This window comes from Pelodiscus sinensis, chromosome 7 (genome assembly GCF_052426305.1).
Source record: "Pelodiscus sinensis isolate ZL-2025 chromosome 7, ASM5242630v1, whole genome shotgun sequence".
Lineage (NCBI taxonomy): Eukaryota > Metazoa > Chordata > Testudines > Trionychidae > Pelodiscus > Pelodiscus sinensis.
The window spans coordinates 551,849-579,194 of NC_143058.1; the positions used below are offsets into that span (position 1 = coordinate 551,849).

Here is a 27,346-nt window from a genome sequence, read left to right on the forward strand (position 1 = left end):
TTCAGAAAAGGGAAGAAGAATGATCCAGGGAACTATAGGCCGGTCAGTCTTACCTCGGTTCCTGGAAAAATCATGGAAGGGATCCTTAAGGAATCCATATTGAGGCACTTGGATGAGAGGAAAGGGATTAGGAATAGTCAGCATGGATTCACAAAGGGAAAGTCGTACCTGACCAATCTGATTAGCTTCTATGATGAGGTAACTGGCTCGGTGGACATGGGGAAGTCAGTGGATGTGATATACCTTGACTTTAGCAAGGCTTTTGATATGGTCTCCCACAATATTCTTGCCAGCAAGTTAAGGGAATGTGGATTGAATAAATGGACGGTAAGATGGATAGAAAGATGGCTAGAAGGCCGGGCCCAGCAGGTACTGATCAATGGCTCGATGTCAGGATGGCGGTTGGTTTCTAGCGGAGTGCCCCAAGGTTCGGTTCTAGGACCGGTTTTGTTCAATATCTTTATTAATGATCTGGATGAGGGGATGGATTGCACCCTCAGCAAGTTTGCGGATGACACTAAGCTGGGGGGAGAGGTAGATATGCTGGAGGGTAGAGACAGGGTCCAGAGTGACTTAGACAAATTGGAGGATTGGGCCACAAGAAATCTGATGAGGTTCAACAAGGACACGTGCAGAGTCCTGCACTTGGGACGGAAGAATCCCAAGCATTGGTACAGGCTGGGGACCAATCACTTAAGTAGCAGTTCTGCAGAAAAGAACCTGGGGGTTACAGTGGATGAGAAGCTGGATATGAGTCAACAGTGTGCCCTTGTAGCCAAGAAGGCTAATGGCATATTAGGTTGCATTAAGAGGAGCATTGCCAGCAGATCCAGAGATGTCATTATTCCCCTTTATTCGGCTCTGGTGAGGCCACATCTGGAGTATTGTGTCCAGTTCTGGGCCCCCCACTACAAAAAGGATGTGGACGCATTGGAGAGGGTCCAGCGGAGGGCGACCAAAATGATTAGGGGGCTGGAGCATATGACTTATGAGGAGAGGCTGAGGGACTTGGGTCTGTTTAGTCTGCAGAAGCGAAGAGTGAGGGGGGATTTGATAGCAGCCTTCAACTTCCTGAAGGGAGGTTCCAAAGAGGATGGAGAGAGGCTGTTCTCAGTAGTGACAGATGGCAGAACAAGGAGCAATGGTCTCAAGTTGTGGTGAGAGAGGACCAGGTTGGATATTAGGAAAAACTATTTCACTAGGAGGGTGGGGAAGCACTGGAATGGGTTACCTAGGGAAGTAGTGGAGTCTCCATCCCTAGAGGAGTTTAAGTCCCGGCTTGACAAGGCCCTGGCTGGGTTGATTTAGTTGGGATTGGTCCTGCCTAGAGCAGGGGGCAGGACTTGACCTTCTGAGGTCTCTTCCAGCTCCATGGTTCTATGATTCTATGCCTGCCCCCACTCTGTACTGCTGCCTCTGATAGAAAGGGGAGGGGGCAGGCAGAAGCCAGATTTTAAGTCAGCTGTCCATGGGGGGGTCCAAGCTCCCCAGGACCGCAGTTTGTTTTGGCATCCCATGGAGCAGCCTCTGTCCGCGGAGAGAATGGGCCAGCCAAGCACAGAAAGCGGCTCCGAGACAGCATCCCCTGTCCGTGGCAGGTCCGAGCTCCCTGAGAACAGGGGCTGCTGCCGCAGAGCAACCTCTGTCCGTGAGGAGTTCGGACCCCCAGCAGACGGGCTGCTGCCCCACGTGCTGCCTCCTTCGTATCAGAGGCAGCAGCACGGGGCAGCAGGCGGGAGCTGGTTATTAAACTGACTCCCCTTGCGAGCCGGCTCCCGCCTGGCACCCTGCATTGCTCTCTCTGATACAGACAGCAGCGCTGGGGGCTCCCCAGGAGCAGAGCTGGGCACACACTGGCTGCCGGCCCGCCCCCGGGGACTATCGAACAGTCGAGTAACCGCTATGATTTGATGCGTGACACGACTATTCAGCTGCCCGCTGGGTAACAGCCCCAGCTCCTGAGCAGCAGGCTTACCCACGAGGACCACGGACGCCTCAGCATCGTCAGGAATCTTCTCCAGAAGTTTCACATGTTTGCCGCGATGCCCCTCGGAATTGTGGAGATGCAGATTTTTCTGGCCCCATCAGAAAGAAACGTGACAGGTGAGGATTGGACTCCCAAGCCGACTCCTCCCTCCCCCACCCAGCCGCCTGCATCGCTGGGCCCAACTCCTTCCCTCCCCACCGGGCCTGACTCCTAAGAGAGGCCCAACTTCAATGTATGTCCCAAATTAACAACCAGTAAGCAAACCAAAAAAGCGCCACCGTGGCTTAACAGCCTGGTAGAAGCAGCAGTGAGAGATAAAAACGCATCTTTTAAAAAGCGGAAGTCAAATCCTAGTGAGGAAAATAGAAAGGGGCAGAAACTTTGTCAAACTGAGTGTAAAAATCCTATATATAGTGGCCCAATGTCTGTGACTCTGGAACGCTGAAACGCCGGCTGTTCCCTCTGGGCGGCGCTGTTGTCTCCCGCCGTGGTGCTCAGCTGACTTCTGCGCCGCTCAGCCGAGCCACCGCATGGGAGCAAGCGGCCATTTGGGCCCCCGCTCCCCACGCAGCATGGGGGTGCTACATGGGGAGCGCAGGGCCCAAACAGCCATTTGCACTGCTTGTTCTGGCGCGGCGGCCCAGCTGAGCGGCGCAGAAGTCAGCCGAGCGCCACGGCTTGAGGCATCAGCGCCACCCAGAGGGAACAGCCAGGGGGTGGGGCCTGGACGAGCGTGCATCTCTGACATCAGGAAAGGGGAGCAGACACAGAGGATGTGGAGGAGACAGAGAGGGGAACGGAGGAGGTGGAGGACAGCGAGAGAGAGAGAGAGAGAGAGGCAGCAGGCAGACGAGAGCTGAGAGAGAGAGAGGGTGAGGCAGTAGGAGGAGAAGAGAGAGAGGCCATTCGCGCTGCTTGCTCCCGTGGCAGCCCGGCTGAGCGATGCAGAAGTCAGCCAAGTGCCATGGCGCGAGGCGAAGGAGAGGCGGGGTGATGACGTACACGCCCAGGGAGCGGGGCCTCGATGAGCAGGCATCCCCAACGGAGACAGAGGCGAGCAGAGAGAGAGTGAGAGGCAGGAGGAGGAGGAGAAGAGAAAGGGAGAGTGAGAGGCAGGAGTGGGAGAAGAGAAAGAGAGAGACGTAGAAAGAGGCAAAAGGCAGAAGAGAGCTGAGAGAGAGAGGGGGAGGCAGTATGAGGAGGAGATAGAGAGAGAGAGATGGAGTGAGAGACCTGAGGCTCAATAGAGCAGACCAACATGGAGGAGAGACCTGAAAATCCTGTCTTATGGCAGGCTAATTGGCTAGTATAATAAGAAAAGCCAAAAGAGAGTTTGAAGAGCAGCTAGCCAAAAACTCAAAAAGTAATAGCAAAATGTTTTTAAGTCCCTCAGAAGCAGGAAGCCGCCAGCTAAACAGCCCATGGGACCCTTGGACGATCGAGATGCTCAAGGAGCACTCAAAGACGATAAAGTAATTACGGAGAAACTAAATGAATTCTTTGCTTCAGTCTCCACGGCTGAGGATGTTCAGGACAGTCACAAACCTGAGCTGTCCTTTGTAGGTGACAGATCTGAGGAATTGTCCCAGATTGAGGGGTCATTAGAGGAGAACAAATTGATAAACTTAACAGTAACGAGTAGCTGGGACCGGATGGCACTCACCAAAACGTTCTGAAAGAGCTCCAATGGGAAATAACAGAACTATTAACTGCAGTTTGTAACCTATCCTTTAAATCGGCTTCTGTACCTAATGTCTGGAAGATAGCTAACGTGATGCCAATATTTAAAAAGGGCTCTAGAAGTGATCCCGGCAATTACAGACCTGTAAATTTAACATCAGTACTGGGTAAATTAGATGAAACTATAGTAAAGAATAAAACTGTCAGACACAAGGATGAACATAATTTGCTGGGGAAAAGCCAACATGGTCAACAAACAAGTGGACAAGGGGAATCCGGTGGATCTAGTGTACTTAGATTTCCGGAAAACCTTTGACAAGGTCCCTCACCAAAGGCTCTTAAGTAAAGTCAGTTGTCACGGGTTAAGAGGGACGGTCCTTTCATGGACTGATAACTGGTTAAAAGACAGGAAATGAAGAGTAGAAATAAATGGTCAGTTTTCCGAGTGGAGAGAGGTCCCCCAAGGGTCTGTCCTAGATCCCCCAAGGGTCTGTCCTAGGACCAGTCCTATTCAACTTATTTAAAAATGATCTGGAGAAAGGGGTAAACAGGGAGGTGGCAAAATTTGCAGATGATCCCAAACTGCTCAAGATAGTTAAGACCAAAGCAGACAGTGAAGAGCTGCAGGCTACGTCTCCACTATGAAGTTTTTCCAGGATAAAACACCACTACATCCAGGGAATGCATCTGCTCTTCCGCTTTTTTTTCGGAAGAGCAGACACGCTCTTTTGGAAGCCCTTTCTTCCTCCTCCCATGAGGAAGAAGGGTTCTTCCAAAAGAGGAGGCTTTTCCAAAATTTGGCCCAGTGTATATGGGCCAAATTTTGGAAAAGCCTCTTCCAAAAAAACTATCGGAAAAAGGCACACAAATTGCAGGGCGCAATTTTCATACCTTTTTCTGATCCATCAGTGTAGTGTAGACATAGTCTCAAAAAGATCTCACCAAACTAAGTGACTGGGCAACTAAATGGCAAATGAAATTTAATATGGATAAATGTAAAGTAATGCGCATTGGAAAAAATAACCCCAACTATTCGTACAATATGATGGTACATGCTGTCACCACAAATTTCTCCATGGATGAAGAACTGAACATCAGAATTGGGAAGGCAGCCACAACATTTGGCAGACTTACAAAACAAGCATGGAACAATCCCAAACTGACATTGAAAACAAAGATACTGATATACCAAGCATGCGTATTAAGTGTCTTGCTTTATGGATCTGAGACCTGGACCACCTACTTGTGCCAAGAGAAAAAATTGAGCAATTTCCACCTTCGCTGCCTTCACAGAATCATGAATATTAAGTGGCAAGACAAAGTTTCAAATGTAGATGTCCTATCAAGAGCTGGCATACCCAGTCTCATAGCGATCCTTAACAACAGAAGACTCCGGTGGCTTGGCCATGTGAGGAGAAATGAGTGATAAACGCCTTCCCAGAGAAATCCTCTTGGGTGAACTAACAAGTGGAGCAAAGGCAAGAGGAAGGCCAAAGTTAAGATTCAAGGATATATGTAAAAACACTATGAAAAGGTTTAACATCAATCCAAGCTCTTGGGAATCTACGTCATCAGATTGCAGCAGCCGGCAACAATTATTACAACAGGGCATGTCATTTTTTGATTGGACCTGTGCAAGACGTGCAAAAGAACTCCGTCTCAGAAGGAAAAAGTCTCAGACTCATGAAAACGGAAGTAGATTGGCATGTAGCTATTGTAATCGACTGTGCAAATCCAATATTGGATGCATAAGCTATGAAAGAAGTTGCAGATCCAGGCACAACTCATAGATTGTCACTGCCGCTGCTTACCACCGTCTCTCAAGAGAAATGGGCAATATATATATACACTCAAGAGAGAAATCTTGGAGTCACTGTGGAGAGTTCTCTGAAAACATCCACTCAATGTGCAGCAGCAGTCCAAAAAGCAAACCGAATGTCAGGAATCATTTAAAAAGGGATAGAGAATAAGACAGGGGATATCTTATTGCCTCTCTATAAAGCCATGGGACGCCCGCATCTTGAAAATCCTGCGCACAGACGTGGTCTCCTCATCTCAAAAAAGAGCTCTTGGCATTGGAAAAGGTTCAGAAGAGGGCAACAAAAATGATTAGGGGTTTGGAATGGGTCCCATATGAACAGAGATTTAAAAGAAGATACTAAGGGGGGCTATGACAGAGGTCTATACAGTCATGACTGGTGTGGAAAAAGTGAATAAGGAAAAGTGATTTATTTATTCCCACAATATAAGAACTAGGGGTCACCCAATGAAATTAATAGGTAGCAGGTTTAAAACAAAAGGAAGTTTTCTTGCACAGTCAACCTGTGGAACTCCTTGCCAGAGGAGGTTGTGAAGCCAAGACTGTAACAGGGTTCAAGAAATAGCTAGATAAATTCCTGGAGGACAGGTCCATCAATGGCTACTAGCTAGGATGGGCAGGGACGGTGTCCCTAACCTCTGTTTGTCTGGAAATGGGTGACAGGAGGAGAGGGATCACCTGATTCTCTGTTGTGTTCAGTCCCTCTGGGCACTGGCACTGGCTGCTGTCAGCAGACAAGACACTAGGCTAGATGGACCTTTGGTCTGACCCAGGATGGCCGCTCTGATGTTCTTATGTCCCCATACCCAGCACTGGGTCTGACTCCTCCCTTCTAGGGATGCTAGGAAGCGGTTCCTTAGGTAACCGTGGAATCGTTAAGTCTCAGCGGCTACGTGGTTACAGTCTGCAGGTTCTGCGGTGCAAAGCTGATACTGCAGAGCCTGTAGCGCAGCGGTTCCCTGGAAGCAGAGCCTACAGCCAGTGCATGCCGGGGGCTGGCTCTGGGGCACCTCATTTGACCCCGTCAGTGGTGTCCCAGAGCCTCCTGTCTCTGGCCATCGGAGGCCATGCTGCTGATTGCAAACGTCTCCAAGGTGCCAAGCAACCCCCCGCTGCTGTGAGCAACCCCCCGCTGCTGTGAGCAGCCCCCCACTGCTGTGAGCAGCCCCCCACTGCTGTGCTCTTCTCCATTCAGGGGGCTGGCAAGCTCCAAAACGCAGCCTGATGTCACTCGACAGTTACTCCCTCCCTTGCCATCGGGGCACATCGCCCCCAGGCCCTGGAAGGAGCTGGCTCCTGGCTTTAACCCTGCACCAGTTCCAATCCTCAACCCTCGTCCCTGCCCGGCTCCCTTCCAGCCTCCTCGTCAACCTTTGCAGCACCAGGCAGGTCGTCCGGAGTGGGAGCTGCAGCGTTGTCCGGCCCAGCCTGCCACTGCCTGGAGAGCGGTCTCACACCACACCATGCGGCCACCATCTCGCAGACATGGGAGTCTGCAAGCAGGCCCCTCCACCCACGTTTAAGCATCTAAATAAGTGACCTGGGTTCTAAGTGCTGGTTGCCTGCAGCTGCTGGGCGCTCGGCTCTCTTCCTCCAACGCCTGCCTCGGGTTCAGAGGCTCCTCCCAGGCCTGTGCTGAGTGTCCCACCCCAGCTCCCTGCCACGGCAGGCCCAGGGCCAAGCAGGAACGCGCAAGCCCCTGCCCTCACCTCTCTGCACTCGGAGTCCTGGGCCCGGGGGTCCAGCATCTCGATGCGCTCCTCGCCCATCAGGGGCAGGCACGTGTCGCCCGCGTGGTTGTGGTTGTGATGGTGGTTGCCCGCTATCGAATTGACACTGGAGCTGGAGTGGTTGTGCGGAAAGAACCCCTCCTTCTCGTCATTGGGGTGGCTGGAAAGGAGACGGCTAGTGGGAGTCAATGGGGTGGGCTGCCCGCCGGCCTCCTCTCTCAGACAGGGCTGGCAGAAGGGTGCCGGCAGCGGGAGACTCATGGGCGCACGGTCCTGAGTGGGCACGAAGAATTCCTTCCTCTCGCGCCAGAAACGTGGGGTCCCCCTCGCAGATGCCTGCAGCCTGGATAGGCCCCGGGCGTGGAGGGAGCAGGGAGGGCTGGGAGCCAGCAGCCCAGACCCCCGCCGAGTGTGAGGAAGGGCTGTGGCTCGGCTGGAGCAGAGCAGGGCTGGGCGCCTGCACCATGGCAGCTTTGCAAGAACCAGGAACACGTCTCTGCAGGACGCTGCTCTCTGCTCGCCCCCACAGCCCCTCTCTGCCCCACTCGAGTCCTGTTCCTCATCACTGCCTGGCCCCACAGGCCCCACCTCAGGGCCTGCTTCCTCGCCCACGGGCCTCTGGGTGTCCAGTGGGAGCGTCCCTCTCCAGTCACCCTTCCCCTGGCAGCCTCGGCAGCCCTTTCCCGAGGGCCCTTGGCTAGATGAGGAAGTTGCTCACCTTGTGCAGTAACGGGGGGGGGGGTTCGCCGAGAGGCGTGTCCCTGTGGGTGCTGCACGCGGGTGCCATCGGGGACTTTAGCCTAGCAGTGCCTCCCACGTCGCGCACACTCCTCCCCCGCCCCCCACACTCCTCCCCCACCCTCCCCTCACCCCGCCCCCACCCCCACACTCCTCCCCCGCCACCCCTCACCCCGCCCCCGTCGCGCACACTCCTCCCCCGCCCCCCCTCACCCCGCCCCCACCCCCCACACTCCTCCCCCGCCACCCCTCACCCCGCCCCCACCCCCCACTCCCTCCCCCGCCACCCCTCACCCCGCCCCCACCCCCCCACTCCACCCCCCCACACTCCTCCCCCACCACCCCTCACCCCGCCCCCACCCCCCACCCCCCACACTCCTCCCCCGCCAACCCCCACCCCGCCCCCACCCCCCACACTCCTCCCCCGCCACCCCTCACCCCGCCCCACCCCCCACACTCCTCCCCCGCCACCCCTCACACCGCCCCCACCCCCCACACTCCTCCCCCGCCACCCCTCACCCCGCCCCCACCCCCCACACCCCACACTCCTCCCCCCCCCCCCCTCACCCCGCCCCCACCCCCCACACTCCTCCCCCGCCCCCCCCTCACCCCGCCCCCACCCCCCACACTCCTCCCCCGCCCTCCCCTCACCCCGCCCCCACCCCCACACTCCTCCCCCGCCACCCCTCACCCCGCCCCCGTCGCGCACACTCCTCCCCCGGCCCCCCTCACCCCGCCCCCACCCCCCACACTCCTCCCCCGCCACCCCTCACCCCGCCCCCACCCCCCACACCCCACACTCCTCCCCCGCCGCCCCTCACCCCGCCCCCACCCCCCACTCCTCCCCCGCCACCCCTCACCCCACCCCCACCCCCCCACTCCACCCCCCCACACTCCTCCCCCACCACCCCTCACCCCGCCCCCACCCCCCACCCCCCACACTCCTCCCCCGCCAACCCCCACCCCGCCCCCACCCCCCACACTCCTCCCCCGCCACCCCTCACCCCGCCCCACCCCCCACACTCCTCCCCCGCCACCCCTCACACCGCCCCCACCCCTCTGCTCCTTCCTCCCCCTCCACCCCCACACTCCTCCCCCTCCCTCTACCTCCCACACTCCTCCCTCTCCACCCCTCACCCCAACTCCACCCTCTGCTCCTTCCTCCCCCCTTTATCACCACACTCCTTCCCCCTCCTCTACCTCCCACACTCCTCCTCCTCCACCCTTCCCCCCCACCCCCTGCACTCCTCCCCCCCTCCACCCCTCACACCGCCCCCACCCCCCACACTCCTCCCCCTCCACATCCCACACTCCTCCCCCTCCACCCCTCACTCCACCCCCACCCCTCTGCTCCTTCCTCCCCCCTTTACCCCCACACTACTTCCCCTTCCTCTACCTTTCCCCCCATCCCCCACACTCCTCCCCCTCCACCCATCACACTGCCTCCACCCCCACAGTCCTCCCCCTCCACCCCTCACCCCACCCCCACCCCTCTGCTCCTTCCTCCCCCTTCACCCCCACACTCCTCCTCCCTCCCTCTACCTCCGACACTCCTCCCCTCCACCACTCACCCCACTCCCACCCCTCTGCTCCTTTCTCCTCCCTCCCCACCCACACTTCTCCCCATCCACCCCTCCCCCCACTCCCACCCATCTGCTCCTTCCTTCCTCCCTCCCTCCACCCCCCACATTCCTCCCCCCTCCACCCCTCACACCACCCCCCACGCTCCTCCTCCCTCACGCCACCCCCACGCTCCTCCCCCCTCCTCCCTCCCTGCCTGCCTACCTGTGCTTGAGCAGCAGGGCCCGCAGCACATTGGCTCTGTCCTCCTCTTTGATCTGGTCCGAGATAATCATGGTCTCCACGACCAGGTGAGCAATGCCAGGCAGGGTGGTCTGCTCCAGGTCCAGCAGCACGGCACCTGAGGGAGCGAGGGGAAGCGCGCGGCTCACCGGGCCCAGCTGCAGCCGGCCCAGGCGTAGGGTCGCCAGCTGGAGACAGCAAGCCCAGCACGGCCAACAGGCGAGGCCCCGGGGCGGCCCCTCTCCCATGGGCAGCGCACCAGCGCCAGCCCCCTTCTCACACTCACCCCGCCAGCCTTCGCTCACCAGTCGCTCACTCGGTCAGGGCCCAGCCCCTCTCCCATGGGCAGCACACAAGCGCCAGCCCCCTTCTCACACTCACCCCCGCCAGCCTTCGCTCACCAGTCGCTCACTCGGTCATGGCCCAGCCCCTCTCCCATGGGCAGCACACAAGCGCCAGCCCCCTTCTCACACTCACCCCCGCCAGCCTTCGCTCACCAGTCGCTCACTCGGTCATGGCCCGGCCCCTCTCCCATGGGCAGCACACAAGCGCCAGCCCCCTTCTCACACTCACCCCCGCCAGCCTTCGCTCACCAGTCGCTCACTCGGTCAGGGCCCGGCCCCTCTCCCATGGGCAGCACACAAGCGCCAGCCCCCTTCTCACACTCACCCCGCCAGCCTTCGCTCACCAGTCGCTCACTCGGTCAGGGCCCGGCCCCTCTCCCATGGGCAGCACACAAGCGCCAGCCCCCTTCTCACACTCACCCCCGCCAGCCTTCGCTCACCAGTCGCTCACTCGGTCAGGGGGCGGCCCCTCTCCCATGGGCAGCACACAAGCGCCAGCCCCCTTCTCACACTCACCCCCGCCAGCCTTCGCTCACCAGTCGCTCACTCGGTCAGGGGGCGGCCCCTCTCCCATGGGCAGCACACAAGCACCAGCCCCCTTCTCACACTCACCCCCGCCAGCCTTCGCTCACCAGTCGCTCACTCGGTCAGGGCCCGGCCCCTCTCCCATGGGCAGCACACAAGCGCCAGCCCCCTTCTCACACTCACCCCCGCCAGCCTTCGCTCACCAGTCGCTCACTCGGTCAGGGCTCGGCCCCTCTCCCACGGGCAGCACACAAGCGCCAGCCCCCTTCTCACACTCACCCCCGCCAGCCTTCGCTCACCAGTCGCTCACTCGGTCAGGGCCCAGCCCCTCTCCCATGGGCAGCGCACAAGCGCCAGCCCCCTTCTCACACTCACCCCCGCCAGCCTTCGCTCACCAGTCGCTCACTCGGTCAGGTCCCGGCCCCTCTCCCATGGGCAGCACACAAGCGCCAGCCCCCTTCTCACACTCATCCCCGCCAGCCTTCGCTCACCAGTCGCTCACTCGGTCAGGGCCCAGCCCCTCTCCCATGGGCAGCGCACAAGCGCCAGCCCCCTTCTCACACTCACCCCCGCCAGCCTTCGCTCACCAGTCGCTCACTCGGTCATGGCCCGGCCCCTCTCCCATGGGCAGCACACAAGCGCCAGCCCCCTTCTCACACTCACCCCCGCCAGCCTTCGCTCACCAGTCGCTCACTCGGTCATGGCCCGGCCCCTCTCCCATGGGCAGCACACAAGCACCAGCCCCCTTCTCACACTCACCCGCGCCAGCATTCACTCACCAGTCGCTCACTCGGTCAGGGCCCAGCCCCTCTCCCATGGGCAGCACACAAGCGCCAGCCCCCTTCTCACACTCACCCCCGCCAGCCTTCGCTCACCAGTCGCTCACTCGGTCAGGGGCCCGGCCCCTCTCCCATGGGCAGCACACAAGCGCCAGCCCCCTTCTCACACTCACCCCCGCCAGCCTTCGCTCACCAGTCGCTCACTCGGTCATGGCCCGGCCCCTCTCCCATGGGCAGCACACAAGCGCCAGCCCCCTTCTCACACTCACCCCCGCCAGCCTTCGCTCACCAGTCGCTCACTCGGTCAGGGGCCCGGCCCCTCTCCCATGGGCAGCACACAAGCGCCAGCCCCCTTCTCACACTCACCCCGCCAGCCTTCGCTCACCAGTCGCTCACTCGGTCAGGGCCCGGCCCCTCTCCCATGGGCAGCACACAAGCGCCAGCCCCCTTCTCACACTCACCCCGCCAGCCTTCGCTCACCAGTCGCTCACTCGGTCAGGGCCTCGCCCCTCTCCCATGGGCAGCGCACCAGCGCCAGCCCCCTTCTCACACTCACCCCCGCCAGCCTTCGCTCACCAGTCGCTCACTCGGTCAGGGGGCGGCCCCTCTCCCATGGGCAGCACACAAGCGCCAGCCCCCTTCTCACACTCACCCCCGCCAGCCTTCGCTCACCAGTCGCTCACTTGGTCAGGGCCCGGCCCCTCTCCCATGGGCAGCACACAAGCGCCAGCCCCCTTCTCACACTCACCCCGCCAGCCTTCGCTCACCAGTCGCTCACTCGGTCAGGGCCCAGCCCCTCTCCCATGGGCAGCACACAAGCGCCAGCCCCCTTCTCACACTCACCCCCGCCAGCCTTCGCTCACCAGTCGCTCACTCGGTCAGGGCCCAGCCCCTCTCCCATGGGCAGCACACAAGCGCCAGCCCCCTTCTCACACTCACCCCCGCCAGCCTTCGCTCACCAGTCGCTCACTCGGTCAGGGGCCCGGCCCCTCTCCCATGGGCAGCACACAAGCGCCAGCCCCCTTCTCACACTCACCCCCGCCAGCCTTCGCTCACCAGTCGCTCACTCGGTCAGGGCCCGGCCCCTCTCCCATGGGCAGCACACCAGCGCCAGCCCCCTTCTCACACTCACCCCGCCAGCCTTCGCTCACCAGTCGCTCACTCGGTCAGGGCCCGGCCCCTCTCCCATGGGCAGCACACAAGCGCCAGCCCCCTTCTCACACTCACCCCGCCAGCCTTCGCTCACCAGTCGCTCACTCGGTCAGGGGGCGGCCCCTCTCCCATGGGCAGCGCACAAGCGCCAGCCCCCTTCTCACACTCACCCCCGCCAGCATTCACTCACCAGTCGCTCACTCGGTCAGGGCCCGGCCCCTCTCCCATGGGCAGCGCACAAGCGCCAGCCCCCTTCTCACACTCACCCCGCCAGTATTCACTCACCAGTCGCTCACTCGGTCAGGGCCCGGCCCCTCTCCCATGGGCAGCGCACAAGCGCCAGCCCCCTTCTCACACTCACCCCCGCCAGCATTCGCTCACCAGTCGCTCACTCGGTCAGGGCCCAGCCCCTCTCCCATGGGCAGCACACAAGCGCCAGCCCCCTTCTCACACTCACCCCCGCCAGCATTCGCTCACCAGTCGCTCACTCGGTCAGGGCCCAGCCCCTCTCCCATGGGCAGCACACAAGCGCCAGCCCCCTTCTCACACTCACCCCCGCCAGCATTCGCTCACCAGTCGCTCACTCGGTCAGGGGGCGGCCCCTCTCCCATGGGCAGCACACAAGCGCCAGCCCCCTTCTCACACTCACCCCCGCCAGCATTCGCTCACCAGTCGCTCACTCGGTCAGGGCCCGGCCCCTCTCCCATGGGCAGCACACAAGCGCCAGCCCCCTTCGCACACTCACCCCCGCCAGCCTTCGCTCACCAGTCGCTCACTCGGTCAGGGCCCGGCCCCTCTCCCATGGGCAGCACACAAGCGCCAGCCCCCTTCTCACACTCACCCCCGCCAGCCTTCGCTCACCAGTCGCTCACTCGGTCAGGGGGCGGCCCCTCTCCCACGGGCAGCACACAAGCGCCAGCCCCCTTCTCACACTCACCCCCGCCAGCCTTCGCTCACCAGTCGCTCACTCGGTCAGGGCCCGGCCCCTCTCCCATGGGCAGCACACAAGCGCCAGCCCCCTTCTCACACTCACCCCCGCCAGCATTCGCTCACCAGTCGCTCACTCGGTCAGGGGGCGGCCCCTCTCCCATGGGCAGCACACAAGCGCCAGCCCCCTTCTCACACTCACCCCCGCCAGCATTCGCTCACCAGTCGCTCACTCGGTCAGGGGGCAGCCCCTCTCCCATGGGCAGCGCACAAGCGCCAGCCCCCTTCTCACACTCACCCCGCCAGCCTTCGCTCACCAGTCGCTCACTCGGTCAGGGCTCGGCCCCTCTCCCATGGGCAGCGCACCAGCGCCAGCCCCCTTCTCACACTCACCCCCGCCAGCCTTCGCTCACCAGTCGCTCACTCAGTCAGGGCCCGGCCCCTCTCCCATGGGCAGCACACAAGCGCCAGCCCCCTTCTCACACTCACCCCCGCCAGCCTTCGCTCACCAGTCGCTCACTCGGTCAGGGGGCGGCCCCTCTCCCATGGGCAGCACACAAGCGCCAGCCCCCTTCTCACACTCACCCCCGCCAGCCTTCGCTCACCAGTCGCTCACTCGGTCAGGGCCCAGCCCCTCTCCCATGGGCAGCACACAAGCGCCAGCCCCCTTCTCTCACACACCCCCGCCAGCCTTCGCTCACCAGTCGCTCACTCGGTCAGGGCTCGGCCCCTCTCCCATGGGCAGCACACAAGCGCCAGCCCCCTTCTCACACTCACCCCCGCCAGCCTTCGCTCACCAGTCGCTCACTCGGTCAGGGGGCGGCCCCTCTCCCATGGGCAGCACACAAGCGCCAGCCCCCTTCTCACACTCACCCCCGCCAGCCTTCGCTCACCAGTCGCTCACTCGGTCAGGGCTCGGCTCCTCTCCCATGGGCAGCACACAAGCGCCAGCCCCCTTCTCACACTCACCCCGCCAGCATTCGCTCACCAGTCGCTCACTCGGTCAGGGCCCGGCCCCTCTCCCATGGGCAGCACACAAGCGCCAGCCCCCTTCTCACACTCACCCCCGCCAGCATTCGCTCACCAGTCGCTCACTCGGTCAGGGCTCGGCCCCTCTCCCATGGGCAGCGCACCAGCGCCAGCCCCCTTCTCACACTCACCCCGCCAGCCTTCGCTCACCAGTCGCTCACTCGGTCAGGGCCCGGCCCCTCTCCCATGGGCAGCACACAAGCGCCAGCCCCCTTCTCACACTCACCCCCGCCAGCCTTCGCTCACCAGTCGCTCACTCGGTCAGGGCCCGGCCCCTCTCCCATGGGCAGCACACAAGCGCCAGCCCCCTTCTCACACTCACCCCCACCAGCCTTCGCTCACCAGTCGCTCACTCGGTCAGGGGCGGCCCCTCTCCCATGGGCAGCACACAAGCGCCAGCCCCCTTCTCACACTCACCCCCGCCAGCCTTCGCTCACCAGTGGCTCACTCGGTCAGGGGGCGGCCCCTCTCCTATGGGCAGCGCACAAGCGCCAGCCCCCTTCTCACACTCACCCCCGCCAGCATTCGCTCACCAGTGGCTCACTCGGTCAGGGGCGGCCCCTCTCCCATGGGCAGCGCACAAGCGCCAGCCCCCTTCTCACACTCACCCCCGCCAGCCTTCGCTCACCAGTCGCTCACTCGGTCAGGGCTCGGCCCCTCTCCCATGGGCAGCACACAAGCGCCAGCCCCCTTCTCACACTCACCCCGCCAGCATTCGCTCACCAGTCGCTCACTCGGTCAGGGCCCGGCCCCTCTCCCATGGGCAGCACACAAGCGCCAGCCCCCTTCTCACACTCACCCCCGCCAGCCTTCGCTCACCAGTCGCTCACTCGGTCAGGGGGCGGCCCCTCTCCCATGGGCAGCACACAAGCGCCAGCCCCCTTCTCACACTCACCCCCGCCAGCCTTCGCTCACCAGTCGCTCACTCGGTCAGGGCTCGGCTCCTCTCCCATGGGCAGCACACAAGCGCCAGCCCCCTTCTCACACTCACCCCCGCCAGCATTCGCTCACCAGTCGCTCACTCGGTCAGGGCCCGGCCCCTCTCCCATGGGCAGCACACAAGCGCCAGCCCCCTTCTCACACTCACCCCCGCCAGCATTCGCTCACCAGTCGCTCACTCGGTCAGGGCCCAGCCCCTCTCCCATGGGCAGCACACAAGCGCCAGCCCCCTTCTCACACTCACCCCGCCAGCATTCGCTCACCAGTCGCTCACTCGGTCAGGGGGCGGCCCCTCTCCCATGGGCAGCGCACCAGCGCCAGCCCCCTTCTCACACTCACCCCCGCCAGCCTTCGCTCACCAGTCGCTCACTCGGTCAGGGGGCGGCCCCTCTCCCATGGGCAGCACACAAGCGCCAGCCCCCTTCTCACACTCACCCCCGCCAGCCTTCGCTCACCAGTCGCTCACTCGGTCAGGGGGCGGCCCCTCTCCCATGGGCAGCGCACAAGCGCCAGCCCCCTTCTCACACTCACCCCCGCCAGCCTTCGCTCACCAGTCGCTCACTCGGTCAGGGGCCCGGCCCCTCTCCCATGGGCAGCACACAAGCGCCAGCCCCCTTCTCACACTCACCCCGCCAGCCTTCGCTCACCAGTCGCTCACTCGGTCAGGGGGCGGCCCCTCTCCCATGGGCAGCACACAAGCGCCAGCCCCCTTCTCACACTCACCCCGCCAGCCTTCGCTCACCAGTCGCTCACTCGGTCAGGGCCCAGGCCCTCTCCCATGGGCAGCACACAAGCGCCAGCCCCCTTCTCACACTCACCCCCGCCAGCATTCGCTCACCAGTCGCTCACTCGGTCAGGGGGCGGCCCCTCTCCCATGGGCAGCACACAAGCGCCAGCCCCCTTCTCACACTCACCCCGCCAGCATTCGCTCACCAGTCGCTCACTCGGTCAGGGCTCGGCTCCTCTCCCATGGGCAGCACACAAGCGCCAGCCCCCTTCTCACACTCACCCCGCCAGCATTCGCTCACCAGTCGCTCACTCGGTCAGGGGGCGGCCCCTCTCCCATGGGCAGCACACAAGCGCCAGCCCCCTTCTCACACTCACCCCGCCAGCATTCGCTCACCAGTCGCTCACTCGGTCAGGGCCCGGCCCCTCTCCCATGGGCAGCACACAAGCGCCAGCCCCCTTCTCACACTCACCCCCGCCAGCCTTCGCTCACCAGTCGCTCACTCGGTCAGGGCCCGGCCCCTCTCCCATGGGCAGCGCACAAGCGCCAGCCCCCTTCTCACACTCACCCCCGCCAGCATTCGCTCACCAGTCGCTCACTCGGTCAGGGCCCGGCCCCTCTCCCATGGGCAGCACACAAGCGCCAGCCCCCTTCTCACACTCACCCCCGCCAGCCTTCGCTCACCAGTCGCTCACTCGGTCAGGGGGCGGCCCCTCTCCCATGGGCAGCACACAAGCGCCAGCCCCCTTCTCACACTCACCCGTGCCAGCCTTCGCTCACCAGTGGCTCACTCGGTCAGGGCCCGGCCCCTCTCCCATGGGCAGCACACAAGCGCCAGCCCCCTTCTCACACTCACCCCCGCCAGCCTTCGCTCACCAGTCGCTCACTCGGTCAGGGCCCGGCCCCTCTCCCATGGGCAGCACACAAGCGCCAGCCCCCTTCTCACACTCACCCCCACCAGCCTTCGCTCACCAGTCGCTCACTCGGTCAGGGGGCGGCCCCTCTCCCATGGGCAGCGCACCAGCGCCAGCCCCCTTCTCACACTCACCCCGCCAGCCTTCGCTCACCAGTCGCTCACTCGGTCAGGGCCCGGCCCCTCTCCCATGGGCAGCACACAAGCGCCAGCCCCCTTCTCACACTCACCCCGCCAGCCTTCGCTCACCAGTCGCTCACTCGGTCAGGGGGCGGCCCCTCTCCCATGGGCAGCGCACAAGCGCCAGCCCCCTTCTCACACTCACCCCCGCCAGCATTCGCTCACCAGTCGCTCACTCAGACAGGGCCCGGCCCCTCTCCCATGGGCAGCACACAAGCGCCAGCCCCCTTCTCACACTCACCCCCGCCAGCCTTCGCTCACCAGTCGCTCACTCAGACAGGGCCCGGCCCCTCTCCCATGGGCAGCACACAAGCGCCAGCCCCCTTCTCACACTCACCCCCGCCAGCCTTCGCTCACCAGTCGCTCACTCGGTCAGGGGGCGGCCCCTCTCCCATGGGCAGCGCACCAGCGCCAGCCCCCTTCTCACACTCACCCCCGCCAGCCTTCGCTCACCAGTCGCTCACTCGGTCAGGGGGCGGCCCCTCTCCCATGGGCAGCACACAAGCGCCAGCCCCCTTCTCACACTCACCCCCGCCAGCCTTCGCTCACCAGTCGCTCACTCGGTCAGGGCCCGGCCCCTCTCCCATGGGCAGCGCACAAGCGCCAGCCCCCTTCTCACACTCACCCCCGCCAGCATTCGCTCACCAGTCGCTCACTCTGTCAGGGCCCAGCCCCTCTCCCATGGGCAGCACACAAGCGCCAGCCCCCTTCTCACACTCACCCCCGCCAACCTTCGCTCACCAGTCGCTCACTCGGTCAGGGCCCAGCCCCTCTCCCATGGGCAGCACACAAGCGCCAGCCCCCTTCTCACACTCACCCCCGCCAGCCTTCGCTCACCAGTCGCTCACTCGGTCAGGGCCCAGCCCCTCTCCCATGGGCAGCGCACAAGCGCCAGCCCCCTTCTCACACTCACCCCCGCCAGCCTTCGCTCACCAGTCGCTCACTCGGTCAGGGGGCGGCCCCTCTCCCATGGGCAGCACACAAGCGCCAGCCCCCTTCTCACACTCACCCCCGCCAGCCTTCGCTCACCAGTCGCTCACTCGGTCAGGGGCGGCCCCTCTCCCACAGGCAGCACACAAGCGCCAGCCCCCTTCTCACACTCACCCCGCCAGCCTTCGCTCACCAGTCGCTCACTCGGTCAGGGGGCGGCCCCTCTCCCATGGGCAGCACACAAGCGCCAGCCCCCTTCTCACACTCACCCCGCCAGCCTTCGCTCACCAGTCGCTCACTCGGTCAGGGCCCGGCCCCTCTCCCATGGGCAGCACACAAGCGCCAGCCCCCTTCTCACACTCACCCCCGCCAGCATTCGCTCACCAGTCGCTCACTCGGTCAGGGCCCAGCCCCTCTCCCATGGGCAGCACACAAGCGCCAGCCCCCTTCTCACACTCACCCCCGCCAGCCTTCGCTCACCAGTCGCTCACTCGGTCAGGGCCCAGCCCCTCTCCCATGGGCAGCACACAAGCGCCAGCCCCCTTCTCACACTCACCCCCGCCAGCCTTCGCTCACCAGTCGCTCACTCGGTCAGGGCCCGGCCCCTCTCCCATGGGCAGCGCACAAGCGCCAGCCCCCTTCTCACACTCACCCCCGCCAGCATTCGCTCACCAGTCGCTCACTCGGTCAGGGCCCGGCCCCTCTCCCATGGGCAGCGCACAAGCGCCAGCCCCCTTCTCACACTCACCCCCGCCAGCATTCGCTCACCAGTCGCTCACTCAGACAGGGCCCGGCCCCTCTCCCATGGGCAGCGCACAAGCGCCAGCCCCCTTCTCACACTCCCCCCCGCCAGCATTCGCTCACCAGTCGCTCACTCGGTCAGGGCCCTGCCCCTCTCCCATGGGCAGCACACAAGCGCCAGCCCCCTTCTCACACTCACCCCCACCAGCCTTCACTCACCAGTCGCTCACTCGGTCAGGGCCTGGCCCCTCTCCCATGGGCAGCACACAAGCGCCAGCCCCCTTCTCACACTCACCCGCGCCAGCATTCACTCACCAGTCGCTCACTTGGTCAGGGGGTGGCCTGCTAGCAACGGCAAGGCAGGGGCTGTGCGTACCTGGGTGTGCATGCCAGCAACCAGCCCACATGCCCACAGCTTCGCAGCTGTTCCCCAGCCCCAGACTCACAGGCGCACACACACTGACCCTCCCGTGCGTTGGAAGGCAGGGCTTGGCCCCGTGCTAGGCAGCCTGCCACTAACCAGCCCGGGAGCAGCCCCACGACTCCAGGTAAAGGGGGAAGAAGCTGCCGGGGAAAGGAAAAGCCCAAGAAACCGCAGGTCTGTCTGCAGAGCCTGCGGGACCTTGAGTCAGCAGGGAAAGCTCCCGGAGCAGGAGGATGTGAGGAAACTCGCTGGGGAGGATTGCAAAGGCCTGTGGTGGAGGCTGCCCCACATGCAAGAGGCCCTGGGGAGCAGAAAGATGTCCCTCAGACACAGGGAGTTGGGAAGAACGTAAGAACAGCCACATTGGGTCAGACTGAAGGTCCAGCTAGCCCGGTGTCCTGCCTTCCAACAGTGGCCAGGCCAGGTGCTCCAGAGAGAGTGAACACAGCAGGGAATCCTCACCTGATCCCTCCCTGTCACCTATTCCCAGACAAACAGAGGCCAGGGACACCATCCCTGCCCTTCCTGGCTAACAGGCATTGATGGACCGAACCTCCAGGAATCTATCTAGCTCTTTTTTAACCCTGTTAAAGTCCTGGTTTTCACAACCTCCTCTGGCAAGGAGTTCCACAGGTTGACTGTGCAAGAAAACTTCCTTTTGTTTGTTTTAAACCTGCTACCTATTAATTTCATTTGGTGACCCCTAGTTCTTATATTGTGGGAATAAATAAATAACTTTTCCTTGTTCACTTTTCCACACCACTCATGATTTTATAGACCTCTATCGTATCCCTCTTAGTCTCCTCTTTTCTAAACTGAAAAGTTCCAGTCTCTTTAATCTCTCTTCATATGGGACCCGTTCCCAAACCCTTCATCATTTTTGTTGCCCTTTTCCAATGCCAAGAGATCTTTTCTGAGAAAAGGTGACCACATCTGTACCCAGTGTTCAAGACGTAGGAGGTAACCTAGGGTGTGTCTAAACTACATGGCTCCATCGACGGAGCCATGTAGATTAGGCTGATCGGCAAAGGGAAATGAAGCCGCGATTTAAATAACTGCCGCTTCATTTACATTTACATGGCTGCCGCGCTGAGCCGACAAACAGCTGATGAGCTGATGAGCTGTTTGTCGGCTCAGTGCGCTAGTCTGGACGCTCCATGCCGACCTGAAAGGCTTTTATCGACATCCCCGTTATGACTCGTGGGATGAGGTTTACCGGGGATGTCGATAAAAGGCTTTCATTTCGACAGGGGAGTGTCTAGACTAGCGCGCTGAGCCAATAAACAGCTGATCAGCTGTCTGTCGGCTCAGCGTGGCAGCCATGTACATTTAAATGAAGCTGCAATTATTTAAATCGCCGCTTCATTTCCCTTTGCCAAACAAACAAATCTACATGGCTCCGTCGACAGAGCCATGTAGTTTAGACGTACCCCTAGTGACAGATGATGTGGGGAAGGCTGAAGTACTCAATGCTTTCTTTGCCTCTGTATTCATGGACAAGGTCGGCTCCCGGACTAATTCGCTATGTCATCTGTGAACAGGAGCATCCGAAGAACCTCGCTATCAATCAGAAATCCACCTTTCGCTTTGACAGTCTGAAGGATGCTGGCAAACAAACGTCCCCTGTTTTATACCTCGCTTAACTTCGCCAATCAAGGGGTGATTTCCGAAGTTACATGGGCTCTCGTATGAGTCTAACCTACACGGGGACATGCCCTGTGAAAGGAGAGCACTCAAAGCTTCATTTTGTTCCATCGAGACAAAGGCTTTTTTAAAGTCAATGAACAACAAGCATAGTGGGATCTTGTACTCTCTACACCTTTCGGTCATCTGTGTGACCACCAAAATGTGGTCCACTGTGGAGAATCCCCAGATGAAAACCTGCCTGTTCCCTTCTGTTTTCCTCAAGGCCCCCCACAATACGGGCACAGATCATTCTCAGAAAGACCTTATCAAGAGGAGAAAGCAGGCAGATGGGTCGATAGTTGCAAATGGCTTCTTGATAACCTTTTTCCGGCAGACGAACAGTTCGCGATCTCTTCCAAACTTTCGGAATTCTCCCCCCTTCATCATATCTTGAGAAGTGCTTTAAAGAGTGTACCACGTCCCACACGTGTGCTTGCTCTAAACGTGCCACTCTCCTCAACTTCACCCTCTGAAGGGCCGCTGCCACTTTTGGAGAGCACATCAGCCTCGGGACTGACAGAGCCCAGGTACAATGGCTCCGCTGCTGTTGCTGACGAAAATAGGTCACTATAAGAGCACCAGTAAATTTGTTCCATTTCACATCTGTTTGTCATTCTTCTATCTCCTCCATCAACACGTGCTTGGAAGAGTTTGGCTTAGCTGGATTTCACGCCGAGCTCTTTGCAAACTTGTTTTCTCTGCAACTGCCTTTTGCTGTTTTGCAGCTTTTCCCAGTCTGCTTTGGTCTGAACGATCTTGAGCAGTTTAGTATCATCTGCAAATTTTGCCACCCCCGTTTCCTCCTTTCTCCAGATCATTTATAAATCAGTTGAATAGGATGGGTCCCAGGACAGACCCTTGGGGGACCCCACTGGTCACCTCTTTCCTCTCGGAAAACTGCCCATTTATCCTTCCCCTTTGTTTCCTGCCTTTTAACCATTATCAATCCATGAGAGGCCCTTCTCTCTTTTCCCATGACAACTTCCACAAGAGCCTTTGGGGAGGGACCCTGTCAAAGGCTTTCTGGAAGTCTAAGTACACTACGTCCACTTGTCCGCGTGTTTGTTGACCCCCTGAAAGAACTCGAGTAGATTAGCGAGGCAGGATCTCCCCTTACAGAAACCTTGCTGGCTTTTCCCTCAACACACTATATCCAGCCCAGAGAGGGGGAGCTGGGAGTTCGTGCTCTGGTTTCTGAGACTTATTTTGGATTCTCGGAAGAGAGACGCCGAGCTGGAGCCGGAGCCCAGAGGATCAGGAGGTACCTGAGGAGCGTGGGCTCCAGGAGGGCACCGTCTGAACCAGCTGTGAATGGAGAGAACACTGCAAGGGGCCTGCAGATTGGGCAGAGGCAGCGGTGGGGTGTGGCAGAGCCACCTCAGCCCCGAGGGCGCTTGGAACGTGGATGCCTGTATTCCATTAATATGTGCACACAGCTCGCCCCCACTCCCTGAGTGTAACACACTCCCTCCGGTCACCCCTCACACCCACACACGGGCACCAGACCCCCAGACAGGCGCCCCTTCCCCGTCCTCCCTCACACCCACACACGGGCACCAGACCCCCAGACAGGCGCCCTTTCCCCGTCCTCCCTCACACCCACACACGGGCACCAGACCCCCAGACAGGCGCCCCTTCCCCGTCCTCCCTCACACCCACACACGGGCACCAGACCCCCAGACAGGCGCCCCTTCCCCGTCCTCCCTCACACGGGCACCAGACCCCCAGACAGGCGCCCCTTCCCCGTCCTCCCTCACACCCACACACGGGCACCAGACCCCCAGACAGGCGCCCCTTCCCCGTCCTGCCTCACACCCACACACAGGCACCAGACCCCCAGACAGGCGCCCCTTCCCCGTCCTGCCTCACACCCACACACGGGCACCAGACCCCCAGACAGGCGCCCCTTCCCCGTCCTCCCTCACACGCACACACGGGCACCAGACCCCCAGACAGGCGCCCCTTCCCCGTCCTCCCTCACACCCACACACGGGCACCAGACCCCCAGACAGGCGCCCCTTCCCCGTCCTCCCTCACACCCACACACCGGCACCAGACCCCCAGACAGGCGCCCCTTCCCCGTCCTCCCTCACACCCACACACGGGCACCAGACCCCCAGACAGGCGCCCCTTCCCCGTCTTCCCTCACACCCACACACGGGCACCAGACCCCCAGACAGGCGCCCCTTCCCCGTCCTCCCTCACACCCACACACGGGCACCAGACCCCCAGACAGGCGCCCCTTCCCCATCCTCCCTCACACGCACACACGGGCACCAGACCCCCAGACAGGCGCCCCTTCCCCGTCCTCCCTCACACCCACACACGGGCACCAGACCCCCAGACAGGCGCCCCTTCCCCGTCCTCCCTCACACCCACACACGGGCACCAGACCCCCAGACAGGCGCCCCTTCCCCGTCCTCCCTCACACCCACACACGGGCACCAGACCCCCAGACAGGCGCCCCTTCCCCGTCCTCCCTCACACCCACACACGGGCACCAGACCCCCAGACAGGCGCCCCTTCCCCGTCCTCCTCACACGCACACACGGGCACCAGACCCCCAGACAGGCGCCCCTTCCCCGTCCTCCCTCACACCCACACACGGGCACCAGACCCCCAGACAGGCGCCCCTTCCCCGTCCTCCCTCACACCCACACACGGGCACCAGACCCCCAGACAGGCGCCCCTTCCCCGTCCTCCCTCACACCCACACACGGGCACCAGACCCCCAGACAGGCGCCCCTTCCCCGTCCTCCCTCACACCCACACACGGGCACCAGACCCCCAGACAGGCGCCCCTTCCCCGTCCTCCCTCACACCCACACACGGGCACCAGACCCCCAGACAGGCGCCCCTTCCCCGTCTTCCCTCACACCCACACACGGGCACCAGACCCCCAGACAGGCGCCCCTTCCCCGTCCTGCCTCACACGCACACACGGGCACCAGACCCCCCAGACAGGCGCCCCTTCCCCGTCCTGCCTCACACGCACACACGGGCACCAGACCCCCAGACAGGCGCCCCTTCCCCGTCCTCCCTCACACCCACACACGGGCACCAGACCCCCAGACAGGCGCCCCTTCCCCGTCCTCCCTCACACGCACACACGGGCACCAGACCCCCAGACAGGCGCCCTTTCCCCGTCCCCCTCACACGCACACACGGGCACCAGACCCCCAGACAGGCGCCCCTTCCCCGTCCTCCTCACACGCACACACGGGCACCAGACCCCCAGACAGGCGCCCCTTCCCCGTCCTCCCTCACACCCACACACGGGCACCAGACCCCCAGACAGGCGCCCCTTCCCCGTCCTGCCTCACACGCACACACGGGCACCAGACCCCCAGACAGGCGCCCCTTTCCCGTCCTCCCTCACACCCACACACGGGCACCAGACCCCCAGACAGGCCCCCCTTCCCCGTCCTCCCTCACACCCACACACGGGCACCAGACCCCCAGACAGGCGCCCCTTCCCCGTCCTCCCTCACACGCACACACGGGCACCAGACCCCCAGACAGGCGCCCCTTCCCCGTCCTCCCTCACACGGGCACCAGACCCCCAGACAGGCGCCCCTTCCCCGTCCTCCTCACACGCACACACGGGCACCAGACCCCCAGACAGGCGCCCCTTCCCCGTCTTCCCTCACACGCACACACGGGCACCAGACCCCCAGACAGGCGCCCCTTCCCCGTCCTCCCTCACACGCACACACGGGCACCAGACCCCCAGACAGGCGCCCCTTCCCCGTCCTCCCTCACACGCACACACGGGCACCAGACCCCCAGACAGGCGCCCCTTCCCCGTCCTCCCTCACACCCACACACGGGCACCAGACCCCCAGACAGGCGCCCCTTCCCCGTCCTCCCTCACACGCACACACGGGCACCAGACACCCAGACAGGCGCCCCTTCCCCGTCCTCCTCACACGCACACACGGGCACCAGACCCCCAGACAGGCGCCCCTTCCCCGTCCTCCCTCACACGCACACACGGGCACCAGACCCCCAGACAGGCGCCCCTTCCCCGTCCTCCCTCACACGCACACACGGGCACCAGACCCCCAGACAGGCGCCCCTTCCCTGTCCTCCCTCACACGCAGGTGTGACGTAGTGGGGGTACTTGCTGGGCTGTGGTGACCCCTGCTGTCTGGAGCAAGACCCAGCAGGGAAAACCTCACTAGGCCAAGGTAATGCCAAACTTGTTGAACCAGTGGCCAGACACCCCCCATGGAGAGGAACAAAGGAAGGTGGATGCTGCCCTGGCTGGGGGGTAGGGCTGGAATTGAGTTAGTTAGTTGCTGTCTGGGAGATGGAGGAGACAGCCTAGGGAAAGAGGCTGGAGTTTAGGGGCCCAGTCTCCCCCATCTCAAGGGGGCCTGAGGCATCCTAGGCCAGCTCTGTGACCAGACTACATCTGTGCTGTGCTGTATCCTGGAGAGGCAATAAACTTCCTCTAGCCCACCGGCTGGTGCAGTCTGTTTGTGCCATTTCGGGGTGCAGGAGACGGGGGACCCCCAACGCGCCGTCACAGCAGGTGACTGGTTTCTGCTGTGAACGCTGATGTCTTGCCCAAGACCTGTCCAGGACGCTAATGAAAACAGCCATGACGCCCTTCGCCTCCGTGCCTGCCTCTGTCCCAGCGGTGGCAGGTGTGGGGCGGCCCTGCAGCACTCTCCCATGCGCTCCCTGCCATCTGTGATCAGCCCTGCAAGTAAGGACGGCTCTGCCCCGCTGCCTGGGCCCGCGAGTCCCTGTGGTCCTATCCCCATTTCTCCTCTGCCCTGCTTGCCCTCTCTGGGCTCGGTCAGGGCGTGGTCTCCCCTGCAGTGGGGCAAATCGGCCAGAGCGCTGCTGGGCTGGGTTGTGCACCGTCCCGCCGAGCCTGGGCCCAAGGCGCAAACGGCCGTGCCCGTGCCCCAGCAATGGGGCCTGCTGGCCCTGGGGAGCCAGGCTGGGGTGGCCTGGGGAGCCAGGAGTGTTCTGCTGGGGTGTCGAGGAGCCAGGAGAACTGGCCAGGACCTGCCTGGCAGCTGCTGGGGGTGAAGCTCCCGCATGTAAAGGCTTTGCTGGATCGCCGCGCTCAGCAGCAGCAGCGTATTGGGAGGCTGTCGCTAGTGGCTTCTTTCAGGCCTAGCCAGCCTGAGAAGTGATTTCTTGCCCTGCTTCTCCAGGCCGACCGACGCTCCCCTCCCGTTCGCTCGGAGGCCCGGGCCATTTCAGACGTGCTCAGACCCATGTCTCTGCAGTAACATTTTCATTTGTGAGGGGGCTTCTGTGCCCTGGGATGTGCGTCTCCCAGAGCCACCTCCAGGGCCCTGGGACTGCGGGAGGGGTCTAGCAGGCGTGTCTGTCTTTGGAGATGCCCTTGCACAGAGCACGTCAAGCCATAGTCTAAAGAACACCCCTTCTGTGTGGGTAGCGGCCTCTCCTCCTTCCCTCCCACATAGTCTGAAGCAGGGCTGGGCAATCAGTTTTGACGGGAGCCGCTCGAAGATGTTGGCAAGTGGTCGAGGGCCGCGCTCTTCCATGCTAGCAATGGAGATGCAGGGTCCGCAATGGAGGCTTGGGGGAAGGGACCGGGGTGCAGGAGGGAGACTGGAGTCTGTGACCTAGGGCAGGGGACTGGCGTGCAGGGGTTTGGGATGTGACCTAGGGTAGGAGGGGACTGTGATCTGGGGCAGGAGACTGGGGGGCCAGATCTGGGAGGGGGTGTGGGTGGAAGAGGGGGACAGAGGGTTGGGGTATGTTGGGTGGGGGGGGGCAGAGATTTGGGGCAGGACAGGCCTGGGGGGCCAGACGCAGGCTGTGGCCAAGAGACTTGCTTGCCAGCTGCCAAACTAGCCTGCCTGCCTGCCGAGCTTAGGATGCTTCCCAGCCTGCCCGGCCACGTGCTTCATGGATAACTGAGCCCAGGAGAGGGGCCGTGGTTCTTGGCTGCCTGTTAGTCCAGCAAGCAGCTCCCATTGGCTGGCTCCTAAAACTCCCCCCCCCTCCAGTTTTAAAACAGAAATGGAGCCCTGCAGCCGCGTTTCTGCCTGGCGCTGGGCTGCGGGGGAACCCTCCTGGGGCTCCCCGCTGCCTCTGCAGGCCGGATCCGGCCCACGAGCTGCCTTTCGCCCAGGAACACGGTGCCAAGTCAGCCTCTTCCCAGAGCACGGAAAGCCATTCAGCTCAGACCTGCTCCATCGGCAAGACTAGTCCTCGGGCTCCGCCCTTCCTCAGCCCTCTGCGTAGAAGCAGACTCTTCCCTCGCCTGCCCCGTGGCACTCGGCGCACCGGCCTTGCCAAGC

At 62.1% G+C, this 27,346-nt stretch overlaps 1 protein-coding gene across 4 annotated transcripts in view; it reads right to left on the reverse strand.

The window, feature by feature from the left end:
- Positions 1-27,346, reverse strand: part of SLC4A3 (solute carrier family 4 member 3) — a 99,217-nt gene that overhangs the window by 36,350 nt on the left and 35,521 nt on the right. For all 4 annotated transcript variants that reach the window (XM_075914453.2, XM_089779568.1, XM_075914451.2 and 1 more), the window contains 3 exons: positions 9,740-9,875; positions 7,196-7,376; positions 1,976-2,075 (listed from right to left, as the gene is read on the reverse strand). In XM_075914453.2, coding sequence (XP_075770568.2) covers positions 1,976-2,075; positions 7,196-7,376; positions 9,740-9,875 — 417 coding nt within the window. The remainder of the gene's footprint in view (positions 1-1,975; positions 2,076-7,195; positions 7,377-9,739; positions 9,876-27,346) is intronic.